The sequence below is a fragment of the Sander vitreus genome, chromosome 5 (assembly GCF_031162955.1).
Source record: "Sander vitreus isolate 19-12246 chromosome 5, sanVit1, whole genome shotgun sequence".
Lineage (NCBI taxonomy): Eukaryota > Metazoa > Chordata > Actinopteri > Perciformes > Percidae > Sander > Sander vitreus.
Genome location: NC_135859.1, coordinates 4,266,788 through 4,280,854, shown reverse-complemented (window position 1 = coordinate 4,280,854; position 14,067 = coordinate 4,266,788). Strand labels below are relative to the sequence as shown.

Here is a 14,067-nt window from a genome sequence, read left to right as displayed (position 1 = left end):
TAGGTTCATTTCATCAACAATCTACACTCATTTTCAACATTTCAACAGTTTTATTGAAGAATTCAAATGATGTGGAAGATCTGTGTTTTTATGTAATTTTTTTTCAGAGCAGGTTCAGCAGGTTCCCGCTGTAGAACATTTTTCCCATGTTGATGAGACCATGTTACTGGGTTCCATAGCTGGTGCCCGTTCCCATTGACACCTGTTTCATAAAAATAGAAGAAAACAGATAATCTGTCGAGTAAAATTGAACCCACAAAATATTTTTTTCATTCAATGCTAATTACTTTAAGCAGTGAGGAATGTAGAATGTGAAACTGAAGGATTGGCCGCTTACTGATTCATTTTCAGCATCCTCATTCAGATTTGTGACCTTCTGTTTGCGGTAACGATCTCTTTTACTCATGCATGTCAGCATAAACCAGTCAGTAACAACGGGGATCTGTAGGAAAACATCAAAGAAATTTCTAGAAAATTGCATTCTTTTTAATCACATATTACGTGCAGGACTGAACATGTCTACTCACCAATCTGAGGATTGATAATGCTGCCCCCAAGTTCACTATTGTTGGTACAATTCCAAATTTTCCTGCCTGCAAGATAAAAGAACAAACCCAGGTATTGTCACAGCAAAGAGAACACACATTTAGCTGATGAAGTCTTTACAACTTAAAGATTTATTCTGGCCTCACAGTTCCAAATACAATGACGTCAAACCGGATCCCGTATGCTTTGATTAAGGTTCTAGTTTCCTCTCCATCTTGGGTCTTGTAGTATTTTGCAAACCTAAAAGAAGTGTTTTTAAAAAAAAAAAATTGTATCCCCAACTTTAATCCATTTATTAATGAGCATTTAACAATGGTTTTACCTAAAGTTGTATCCAGGAGCAACATTATTGACCGGATGTTTGCTGTCCAGCCTGCGGAAGCTGTACTTGGGGTAACATTTCCCTGCCCACCAATCCAGGTCACAGCTCCAGTCAATAATAATACCGAGGACACCACCCTTTAGAAACATACAATACATCATACAAATCATACAACATACAAATCATCCATTATCCCGCTGTGTATACAGTCTCCAAGTGTAGACAAATATGACACTATAAACACTTTTGACCTTAAAACTGAAATTGGTGCAATATGTAATATATGTACTGTATTTAATCAAAAATAATACCACAATGTGTCATCAGAAATTAAGGAAACATGCTAAGTTGAAATACTATGTTTTCTGACAACAATACTAAAGCCAGTATTTTCTCCTTTTGAAATTTCCATTCCGTGACAGAATGTCTGTTTGTATTTTGGCCTGTGTGTTGTTATCAACTGCCCAGTTTGACAGCCCAGCCGGGTTGCCAGACATAATGTACCTGTAAAATTGCAAACCCAATTGCAAACTTCAGCTGTAGTACAGCCATGGAAGCAGTAAACAAACGAACGGGATCAATGGAAATAGATTTATTCTACCCGCCCTAAAAAAAACATGCCATCTTTCTGAACGGTTGCATAACAACAGACGAGGTAAGACACGGGTAAATATTGGAGATGCGTTTAAAAGATGGAGACAGCTTAGAGCCCAAAAGGACACCGAGTTGACTAATTTCCCCCTTGCTGAAATTGTTCCCCCGCTTCTGTTCAGTGGGCGTAGCTGACAGACAGTGACTGTGCCACCATAAGGTTGCGGTTTTTTTAGCGGCTGTTGCAGTGACGTTAAACCGAGAAAAGGTGGCTGTCAGTTGGACACAAAGCTCCGCAAGGTCGCGGTCTTTTTAGCGGTCGTTGTTGTTATGGTTAGTCGATAAAAGGTGGGCAGGTACAGAGCTTGGCGAGAGCACAGGATTTTATAACCGTCAACATAGCAGCATCTAGCAACTCCGCTGCGCTGTGGAGTAATGTCTGGCAATGCGAGATTAGCATCAAGCTAACATTGACATTGTGTGAAGTTGGGTTTAGCGTTCTCTAGTCTACAGTATATACTTGACGTTTCACTTCCAGGATTGCTCCATTGCTGCTGAAAAATCCGCCGGATTTCACTCATGTAGGCCGGATATCCGTGGGCTTCCTTTGTGTTGGCATTTTAAACTCCAGTCGATTTATGAGGACTATGGTTAACATTTCTTAGATCTCTGCAAGGTAAATTCAGAAAGCTAACTAGACTATCTGTCCAATCTGAGTTTTCTGTTGCTTGACTTAAACAACTTTTAAACGTACATGTCCCACCAAAACAAGTTCCTTCCGAGCTTATTTTGCAGCGGCACTGCAGCTTTTTTTCCGGTGCTTAGCAACGCCCAAGATGGTTTAAAAAAATGCCAATAAACCAGAGAGTTCTCCTCCCATCCCTGAATGCTGTGTGGAGTAGCCAGACTCTCCTCCAGCGCACTTTGGAGGAGGGTCTGGCAAAGCGAGACTAAGCGTTCTCAACTTGGCAACTCCTGTGAACTTCAACGCTGCTGGGGGGGGGGGGGAGACGACTCTTGTCAGTATTTTGAATTTGGACTGCAGTAACCATTTTAAACGCTAGCTGTCCTTATTACATATTGGACCTTTAAGGGAGAGAGAAGAGTGGAGGGGTAAATTATACAGAAATGAACATTTTGTAAAATGTGTGTCATATTTAATTCTGGCCATACCTTTACAGCCATGTCTTGAAATTCCTCTCCAGCCTCTGAGACGATGTTTTTCAGGCGAAATATGGGGCAGTCAGGGTCTGTTGCACGATTGAATTCACACCTCTTCAGGTACGAGGAGTTAATATGTGGCAGAATATTTCTTCTGGGGGAGGAAGGAAGCCAAGAAATACATTTGATATAATGATACACAATGAAACAGCCAGTGGTGGAGGGAGTACTGAATCTCAGTACTTAAGTAAAAGTACAAATAACCAGAAACATAAGTACCACAATGACAACCCTACTTAAGTAAAAGTAAAAAGTACCTGATTTTACCATTTTAAATGGTAATATGCAAATAAGAAAACAAAGTTGGTTAGTTTGCACCTTGGTCAGTGAGGGCACTGTGTCTAGCGACCCGTGATTTACAAAGGGGTGGTTCAGTTATTTTGATGCTGAGCTTCGGCAGTATCCATACTGTCCACTACCACAAACAAGGCTTGGCTTTAAAAAAAGTTCCTATCCTAACGTAAGCATAAAACGAAAATATGTTGTTAAAATCGGAATGCAGGTGGTTTTATTCATGGTTGTATTTTAAGACGCTTTTATTTCCTTTAAGAAAATAAAGTGTGTGAAGCAGCGGAAATGGTGAGGCGGATGTGAAGAGGTCCAGCCAAATAAATAAGATATAAACGCGTCTTACGCAGCCTGGCGGAGAAGTAAACGATGCTGTGGAGAGAAATAGATGGCAACTATGATTTAACAACGGGAATAATAAAAAACATACATTTTAATTTTCACTTCTACCGGATGCTGTATTACCGAGGGTCACCGGCGCTGCGCCCCGGCTCTGGAGCACAGGAGCCGGCTTGGAAGCCGATGAAGAATCGGCGGTGCCCCGTATATATATATATATATATCTATGGCAACCAAACTTCACTGGTGAGACAAATGTGTGACAGTCAGGAAGACGTTTTGGCAGGGGGAAAAACTGATCAGAAAATGTAACAATTCTACGTTGTAGAAATGTAGTGGTGTAGAAAGTAGATAGAAAGATAATAGTAGTAATAAGTAAGTAATAAGTAGAAGATAATTGCTGCAAAATGTAACGAAGTAAAAGTCAAAAGTATGCACTATTGATTCTACTTAAGTAAAGTACAGATACGTGAAAAATGTACTTAAGTACAGTAATGAAGTATTTGTACTTCGTTACATTCCACCACTGGAAACAGCAGCTTTGCATATGATAGGAGCCTTTCTTTTGACATTTAGAAACTCTGACCTGTGAACGTTGAACTTCGGGTATGTTATGCTGTTTTTGATCAACACAGTGAAGTTCTCTGCTGAAGCCAGCAGTGCATGTCTGTGGGAAACAACATGTCAAGCGATACGTACATTATACTATAATAACTTATAAATACTATTAACATTGCATATATTCTTACTTGGGCAGCTTAGTGTCTATTTCAAGAGGGCACCATGAGAGCACTTCGCAGGTCTTGGCAGTCGTGGAATAGTTCTCACACAGCCCTGTCTGTATACCTGAGAGTGAAATTGGTCAGTCAGGTGGTGTTTGCTGTATGTAGACATTCTTTATCAACCCATAATAATCTGATGCCACCAAGTGAGGAAAGCCTACCATTGCCTCGAGGATCACTGTGTCCTTCGATGCAGTCACAATCATCCACACAAGTAGTTGATGGGTTTGGAAGCTGGAGGAGAAATCAATGGTGTTAATCTGTCAATCTGATGTGACCCTTTTATTAGAATCAGAATACTTTATTGATCCCCTCAGGGAAATTATTTGGTTGCAGTTGCTCACAGTCAAATTCAAGGTAAAATAATAGTAAGAAAAGTGCAAGTCAATAACTTTATAAAGTAACATAGCTACAGTGATAAATAAATAAATACGTTAAGTAGAAGTAAGTGAGATTAGGTTAGAAGTACGATTAGGTTAAAAAGATTGTTTCAAATGGATTGTACAAATTCTATTGTATTAGAGTGTCAAAATATTTGAGTATGATGCATCTCAGAATACTCTGTTACTAAAGTTATTGGCAGTGGTGGAACTAAGTACATTTACTCAAGTACTGTACTTAAGTACAAATTTGAGGCAGGGGCGTAGCACAAAATTCTTTATAGGCCCCTCTCCGCATTCACAGCTATTCATTCAAGTATCTTTGTGTACTCAGTCCCCTCCCCAATTAAACTACCAGACAATATAACGGCCTACAAGTCCAGCTGAACTGATTAGCCAATTTAACGCTTAGTTGATTGACAGAACTGGTTTGATCGTCTCTAAAATGTGAAGATTTTTCGGCAATGAGTCCTTTTACTTTTAATACTTTAAGTACATTTCCCTGATGATACTTACATACTTTTACTTAAGTAACATTTTCAATACAGGACTTTTTCTTTCTTACAGTATGCTATTAGTACTTTTACTTAAGTAAAGAATCTGAATACTTCTTCCACCACTGGTTATTGGCCTAAGCAGGTTGGTGTTTGTTGTGAATATGTAACATACACTCCACAAAAAAGTCTGAACAAAGCCTCTCACATCTTTTTCAACTGGTAAATTGGTATCTCAGTTTTTCTTCCTGAAGATGTATCTGCGTGAACTAGAGATGTTCCAATACCGATACCAGTATCGGTATCGGCTCCGATACTGCCTAAAACGCTGGTATCGGTATCGGGAAGTACTGGAGTTTATGCACCGATCCGATACCACGTAATAAAGCCCTAAAGAAAAAATATGTTAAAGTAGTTTATTTATGTTCTTTTTTTATAACTGACTGTCAAACTGGATAATAAAAGAACGTTCTGTGGCATTCATGTTTCACAAAGAGTTTAACCTGAGCCAGACCGACAACAAAAATAGAAATCATATCACATCCATACAGGGATAGTAGTATACAGTTCTTAAAACATAATAAAATATATGACACACTAGTATCGGATCGGTACTCGGTATCGGCCGATACGCAAGTTCAGGTATCGGAATCAGTATCGGGAAGCAAAAAATGGTATCGGACCATCTCTAGCGTGAACCTACCTTAAACCAATCCTCTCCTGGTGCCTCTTTCTTACCTGTATCTACTCTCATGTCATTGAAGTGAATAGAGATTTTTTTTTGGAAAATGTATATATTATTATGCGTCATTAAACCTTTAGAATATTGTGAACTGAAACTCGCTTTGTGTCACTTTGTTCTCCGAGGGCTTGTAACTGCTTTCAGAATTAACTCACAGAGGTCAAGCCAGTAGATGATAGGATAAGAACCACAAAACAATCATGATCGGATTGTTTCATAACAGTGTTTATGTAAGCTGAACAATAACAATGAATCTAAATAATGTGCAGAGTCCCTAGTTAGCCCTGACCTTAGCGTCTATGACTTGTCCATAACATTCCATATATACTATATCCAACACGGTCTCACGGCAGTTCGTGTAATTGTCACGTTATTTTTAATCTATTGATTCGTGTACAACAACACGTTTATCTCGTTTTTTTCGTGGTGGCCAGCACGAAATGGGAACCATCTATTCAGAGGTTGGGTTTTTGGAAAAGATTTACGAGGAAAGCAAACGTCACACCCCGGGACACGATCCGCGGTCTCTGGGGGACACGCAACAACAACAACGGGACGGCGGAGGTTGGGTTTAGGAAAACAACGGGGAAACAAAACGCCAGACGTGGGACGCGATCCCCGGTCTCCCGGGTAAAAGTCCTGTATTGTTTGACCCATCCGCCACCCCGACCACCCTCCCTACGCAGATTTTCGGCTTTTCATACTACTCCATAACGTATTTCGTGCTGTGAACACGAAATAAGCTTCCAATTGAAATAAATTAGTTTACATTTTCGTGCTGGCCACTACGAAAAAAAACAAGAAAAACTTCCCCATGAACACAAATCAATAGATTAAATAACGTGACCATTTCACGAACTGCCGTGAGACTGGGTTGCTATATCATATTAGGTAGCATCAGTGACTCACCTCAGGACAACGTGACTGAGTCTGATTGGGGGTAACAACCATATTGGTTATAACAAAGAATGAGTTGTCACCCTGTTAGACAGAAGAGAAGCACAAATGTCACAAGGCAATGAAATACTCATCTTGCTCACATTCATAGTTGAACAAACATTATGTACATTACGTAGCCTGTTTTGTAATGGGCATTTTGTGTTCTGTGCTGTCTTGTTTTGTCTTTTCTATCTTGTTTATTTGTATTTTAAAAAGCCTTTTTAACATCGAGGCCAGGGGACTACAGATGAAAAATAGCCTTTTGCCTAATTCTGGCACTTTTAACCCATGCAAAAGAAAAAGTGTTTTATTAATTTCCACTGTCCCCTTCTGAAAGCATCACCAAAGCACTTTTCCTCTTCGGTCCCCCTACGGGTTGGAAGCGGAATTGGCAATTACCATTATCATTCGAACTACAGATCCGCTATCCGATCTGGCAAACTTGCATGGTGCGCTTTCTGATTCTGATTCTGATTCGCACCACCCGAGACGATTGTGATTGGTTTAAAGAAATGCCAATAAACCAGAGCATGTTTTTCTCCCATCCTGGAATGCTGTGTGGACTAGCCAGGCCCTCCTCCGCAGAGCTGTGGCGGAAGGTCTGGCAAAGCGAGACTAGTTCAACACAATTGCCATGTCATTCACCATGGAGCAGTGTTTCTCAAATGGTCAAGTAGAACTTTATTTATTCCCAAAGGGGTAATTGGTTTTGCAGCAGTGACAAGTATACAAAATCAATAAAAATACAACAATAAATAGCAAAAATGTAAATGTGGTCAAGCTGATATTACCTTATCCTATTTAAGTTTAGCAATGAGACAGCTGAAGGTATGAATGAGTGTTTATATCTGTTGGTTTTGACTAGTGGGTATTTGAAGCTCGAACCAGAAGGCAGGGTCTGAAACTCTGGGTGCAGGGGGTGGGTGCTGTCAGACAGGATGGATTCTGCTTTCTTTAACAGCTGTTTGTTATACAAATCAGTACCCGTGATGCTGCTAAAGACCTTGATTTGTCAAATGGGGGGCACTTTGGAATACTGCAGGGGGTATAAGAGAGTTTTTTTTTCCATGCATAATATTTCCTAAAATAAGTATACTATAATAATGAATGAACTTAATGATGAATTCTAAACATTTCAAATGTAGGCTAGCATTTCAGTTACGAGGTTGAGGTTGCCTAAACAGGCACAGCATTGTAACTCTTTATATAGGCTTTATTTTTCTACCAAAATGTTTTGCTCCGTTCAGGGGGTACTAAAAAAATCTGTTTTTCATAGGAGGTACTGTACATTAATGAAAAAGAAGCTTGAGAATCACTGCCATAGATTATGAGTTCAAATGGAGTGCGGTTGTTAAGTTTGTGCGTGGGTATTTCTGTAATAAAGACGAAATGTATGGTTAGATACCTGGGATGGGATAACATAATCAGCCACATCCCAAAATCGGGGGTCCATGTCAGTTGTGTTGGTGAAGGCAAAACCTTTGACTTTGGTGGTGACGCTACTGATGACAGAGTCTGTCTCCTGGTAGGCCTTCCGCACCACACACACATACCTGCAGGTTTACAGCAGTAGGAAACTTTTAACAATGCAATCAAATCATGACAAATCACCAGGCAGCTCATTACAACAGTATTCCATGACAAGTTTAGCTTCATATCCCCATTCAGTGGTGAAATGTAACTAAGTATACTCAAGTACTGTACTTAAGTACAAATTTGAGGTACTTGTACTTCACTTGAGTCTTTTGTTTTCATGCCACTTTCCACTTCTACTCCACTACATTTCTGAGGTTAAATATTGTACACTACATTCATCTGTCAGCTTTAGTTACTGGTCACTTCACAAATTAAAATGTTTGCACACAAAACAAAGTTATTTACAGTAGTTTATAAAATACAATGTTTTATTATAAATGAAACTACCCAACATTATAACGGCCTACAAGTCCAGCTGTAATGATTAGCCAATTTAACACTTAGTTGACTGACAGAACTGAGTGATTGTTTCCAGTTTCTAAAATGTGAGGATTTTTCTGCATTGAGTACTTTTACTTTTGATACTTTAAGCACATTTTCCTGATGATACTTACTTACATTTTCAATGCAGGACTTTTACTTGTAACAGAGTTAGTGTCAGTGTGGTATTAGTATATATATATATATATATATATATATATATTAGTAATACTTTTCCATCACTGCCACATTTGACCAAATCCCAACCAAGTACACCATATATACACCCCCTCCCATCATTTGTTACTTACCCCACCACATACAGCAACACCAGAAGCTGGCCGAACCTGAAGACACATCCTACCCCAATGTCTGGAATAACCAGTGTTTTAGGTGTTTGATAGTCAAACGCATAATGCAGACAGCGCTGACAGAAGCCTGCAGGCTTGCTCATCTCTGCACCGCACACACCAGTGATGGACTGTGCAACGATGATGAGTGAACATAGCTGTCCTTATTCAAATTATTGTAATCAAATCATCTTTGTCCTGAGTGCGTTTTACATGTAGTACACACATAGTAGTGAACATACAGTAGGTTTAAACTAACCACATACAGTATAGGCGACAAAACAATATCTATATTTTCTGACTGTATAGGTGGTGAGCCAGAGATGATCCAGTCTAAAAATAAGTTTGCAGGGCTGGTACGTTTCATTGTCACACATTGAAAAGAGAATGGGATTTTTGCAGCACTGTTAACTGACCAGCGAACCTGAAATACATACAGTAAGTCACATGTAACAATATAATAAGGCAGAGTAGAATTGGCAAGGACATTGTTATTATTTTGATCATACTTTAGCAAATATCTGTATATACAGTGGGACAAAAAAGTATTTAGTCAGCCACCAATTGTGCAAGTTCTCCCACTTAAAAAGATGAGAGAGGCCTGTAATTTTCATCATAGGTACACTTCAACTATGAGAGATAAAATGAGAAAAAAAATCCAGAAAATCACATTGTAGGATTTTTAATGAATTTATTTGCAAATTATGGTGGAAAGTAAGTATTTGGTCAATAACAAAAGTTCATCTCAATACTTATCGTTATATACCCATGACAGAGGACAAACGTTTTCTGTAAGTCTTCACACACTGTTGCTGGTATTTTGGCCCATTCCTCCATGCAGATCTCCTCTAGAGCAGTGATGTTTTGGCTGCTCACTGGGCAACACGACTTCAACTCTCCAAAGATTTTCTTATGGGATTGAGATTCGAGACTGGCTAGGCCACCCAGGATCTGAAATGATTTCTTACGAAGCCACCCTTTGTTGCCCGGGCGGTGTGTTTGGGATCATTGTCATGCTGAAAGACCCAGCCACGTCTCATCTTCAATGCCCTTGCTGATGGAAGGAGAGTTTCACCAAAATCTCATGATACATGGCCCCATTCATTTCTTTCCGCTTACACTTGATCAGTCGGCCTGGTCCCTTTGCAGAAAAACAGCCCCAAAAGCATGATGTTTCCACCCCATGTCACAGTAGGTATGGTGTCTTTGATGCAACTCAGCATTCTTTTCCCCTCCAAATACGATTTAGCTGAGTTTTTACCAAAAGTTCTATTTGGTTTCATCTGACCATATGACATTCTCCCCAACTCTCTGGATCATCCAAATGCTCTCTCAGCAAACCTTAGACGGGCCTGGACATGTACTGGCTTAAGCAGGGGGACAATGCCTGCCCTGCAGGATTTGAGTTCTGGCGCGTAGTGTGTTACTGATGGCAGTCTTGCAGGCCAGGTCTACTAGGTCCCCCATGTGGTTCTGGGATTTTTGCTCACCGGTTTGTGATCATTTTGACCCCACGGGTGAGATCTTGGCGTGAGCCCCGGATTGAGGAAGATTGGCTAGTGGTCTTGTATGTCTTCCATTTTCTTATAATTTCCCACAGTTGATTTCTTCACACCAAGCTGCTTACCTATTGCAGATTCAGTCTTCAAAGCCTGGTGGTGGTCTACAATTTTGTTTCCTGGTGTCCTTGGACAGCTCTTTGGTCTTGGGCTATAGTGGAGTTTGGAGTGTGACTGTTTGAGGTTGTGGACAGGTGTCTTTTATACTGATAACAAGTTCAAACAGGTGCCATTAATACAGGTAACGAGTGGAGGACAGAGGAGCCTCTTAAAAAAGAAGTTACAGGTCTGTGAGAGCCAGAAATCTTGCTTGTTTGTAGGTGACCAAATACTTATTTTCCCCAGGAATTTGCAAATAAATTCATAAAAAATCCTACAATGTGATTTTCTGGATTTTGAAGTGTACCTATGATGAAAATTACAGGCCTCTCTCATCTTTTTAAGTGGGAGAACGTGCACAATTGGTGGCTGACTAAATACTTTTTTGCCCCACTGTATTTCCAATGGGAGTCTTTTCATCAGTGTTATATAGCTACATTTTGTTTATTTGAAAGTGTTGATTAGTATGTTAAAGTGTAAATGCTGTAGTAAATCATCATAAATACATGATCTGACTGCAGTATTATAATATTGTACATGTGGAGCAGAGTTGAATAATTTAGCTGTTAGGTTATGAGGAAATAAATGATATTATATATTATACTTATATTACATATTGTCACTGTCCAAAACTGTTGCTTTTCAGCAAATGAAGAAAGGCTAATTTAAAAAACATTTTATTGAGCTATTTTTCTCAGACGAAGTCAGACAAAATCACCACAACACTGTTTATGTATATGTAAAACTCACAGTCAGATGTAAAGTGCGACCAATAGCATTGATTAAGCGAGAAAAAAATGTAAATGATAAAATATGGAGGTACAAGGTTTCCGCCCATCAGCGACGATATATTGATGTGAACATGCAAACACACTGCACTAACTGCAGATTGTTGAAACCACCTATTATTACTTAATAAATGTTCCTTAATTCTCTATACTCTGTTCATTCAAAGTATTCAACTCAGGAATGCATGTGTCCCAGGAGCCTCTGCTGTGTGTAACAAGTTCTTCAGTAGACACCATGTATAAGGCAGGGGTCCAATTCTTGTCTCCAAAGTTGTATCAACAGTCCATCAGAGGAAGAGATGGTGACACAGTGAACCATGTGTGCATGTGTCACAACATAATTATGTCAGTGGAATACCCTCCCAACACAGCTAATTACATTTGCAAATCTTCAAACCTTTTCATGCCTGACCAAAACGCTGGATACTGTCACAACAAACTTGTACAAATTTATATATATATATATATATATATATATATATATATATATATATATATATATATATGTATATATATATATGTATGTATATGTGTGTGTGTGTAATGTAACGGATGGGGGGAAGGGGTAAGGGAATTAAGGTTTGGAATGCACAGCTTTGTTCCTATCAAATTTTATTGCACTAAATCCATTCTCTGCACATATTCGGGAATGGGCAGGGGTGGGGGGAGACTAGTTTTAGGATGTGGGAATGACTGAGCCCGATCATTTTATTGCTGCAACTTTGCACATATTTGCAAATTATCGTAATTAGGTGGGGTGGGAAATGTGAATGATAATGTTTGTAAAATTGTATAACCTGGTGTTTTGAATTCCATTTGCATTGAATTCTGTTATTATATTTTTGTTCTATCCACCTGCCCAGGGAATACTGGCAAAAATGAGCAATTGTGCCAAAATCTACAATGCATCTATCCTTGTTTTTATAGGTTAATGTTTGCACTGGCCGTGTCTAAATAAAATGACATTACATGTGTGACACACGCAATTTAACAATTTCATTTTTTGCAAGGTGCATGGCAGGAGGGTGAAGCTGTCAGTTTAACATGCAAAGGTTCACTGCTGTGTGTCCCTCTTTAGTAATCTACTCACCGGTGTGAAGATACCGAGACAACATACTGCAGCAAATACAATGAAACTTTTGTAAAAACTCACCACACATTTACATGCCACTTTCAGATACTCGCACTGTGAAACCCTAACTGATCAAAAAGCGTGTAGCCTGCACACTGAGGAGGGTGTTACTCCGATTCTCCAGAGGGCGTATCTGTGCAGTGTTCCAGTTTTGTTCCATCTTCCGCCACGCGCCATATCACACCCGGAGCGTTTCAGAGGCGGAGCGTTTCAGAGGCGGAGCGTCTTGCTGCCCTACTCGCATATTTTATTGTCTCTACAAGTACTTTACAGAACAATTGTGTTTATTAAGCTAGTATCTAACTTCCACTCCAAGCACTCCTCTAATTAAACTCCATGCCTTCTCTTTCCTGATGACAAAGATCTTTGATGTCTTATTATGTTTTTCAACCTCCAAGACACCGGCCGACACACTTTTGGGCTGAATCGCCGATATAATTCATAGGCCTTTTTTTGTTGCCACGCCGGCCCATAAAGAACTGACAGAGGCCCATTGGTTAATTGTCTGTATTGGCACTGGCCTGACCCAATCAAATCCAGGAACCCCCTACCCCACTCCCGGCCCTGAGACACGAGCTGTAATAGTTATGCTGGAAGTTTAGCATCCACGTTAAAATGGACGAACGACCACCAAAGCGCAAGGGAGGTGCAGAGAAATTACGGGAGAAAAACATTAAGAATCTACAGGATGCCTCAAAATGTGCCAAAAGTTTGGGGCTGTAGTAGCTGCTTCAACATCAGCATTACCTGAAGTAGAGGAAGGAGGAGAGGTGGCTGGCTATACAGAGAAGCAGAAACAACATCATGACAGGGATGAAGCCGATCAGGAGGAGAGTGAACCCGACAGGGCCATGGGAGCGAGTGAGGAAAAGATGGAAGAGAGAGTAGATGACGACGTGGTAAGGAGTAGGCAAATTAACAGGAACTCTCAGGAAGGGAGGGAGGCTGTGTGTGTGTGTGTGTGTGTGTGTGTGTGTGTGTGTGTGTGTGTGTGTGTGTGTGTGTGTGTGTGTGTGTGTGTGTGTGTGTGTGTGTGCTTGTTTTACTATATTCGTGGTGTCCAAAAATCAGGGAATACAATATACTTGTGGGGTCTGCACAGCCTTGTGGGGCCCAAAATGCTGGACCCCACAAGGTTAAAGGGCTGTTTGAGGGTTAAGACTTGGTTTTAGGATTAGGGTTAGAATTAGGTTATGGTTAGGGTGAGGGTAAGGGTTAAGGTTAGGCATTTAGTTGTGATGGTTAAGGTTAGGGTAAGGGGCTAGGGAATGCATTATGTCAATGGCGGGTCCCCACAAAGATAGTGAAACAAACGTGTGTGTGTGTGTGTGTGTGTGTGTGTGTGTGTGTGTGTGTGTGTGTGTGTGTGTGTGTGTGTGTGTGTGTGTGTGTGTGTGTGTGTGTGTGTGTGTGTGTGTGTGTGTTCATGCGTGTGTGTGCGTTATGTGTGCCTCACGTCATAACAACAACAAGCAGTTTGGCTGTAACATTAAAGTTAGTCAGGTAACCTAACTGTTTAAGCTTACATTGAAAATTCTA

The 14,067-nt window shown here is 40.1% G+C and overlaps 1 protein-coding gene across 1 annotated transcript; it reads right to left on the bottom strand.

Moving 5' to 3' along the window:
* Positions 1 to 16: 16 nt before the first annotated feature.
* Positions 17 to 9,092, bottom strand: LOC144517882 (P2X purinoceptor 4a-like). The gene is made up of 12 exons (XM_078250115.1): positions 8,912 to 9,092; positions 8,050 to 8,197; positions 6,615 to 6,686; positions 4,251 to 4,323; positions 4,057 to 4,153; positions 3,894 to 3,974; positions 2,633 to 2,774; positions 869 to 1,005; positions 693 to 786; positions 528 to 593; positions 338 to 442; positions 17 to 202 (listed from the first exon to the last, which is right to left on the bottom strand). Exons 1-12 carry the CDS (start codon positions 9,052 to 9,054, stop codon positions 164 to 166), a joined length of 1,197 nt encoding a protein of 398 aa, XP_078106241.1. The 5' UTR covers positions 9,055 to 9,092; the 3' UTR covers positions 17 to 163.
* Positions 9,093 to 14,067: the final 4,975 nt, after the last annotated feature.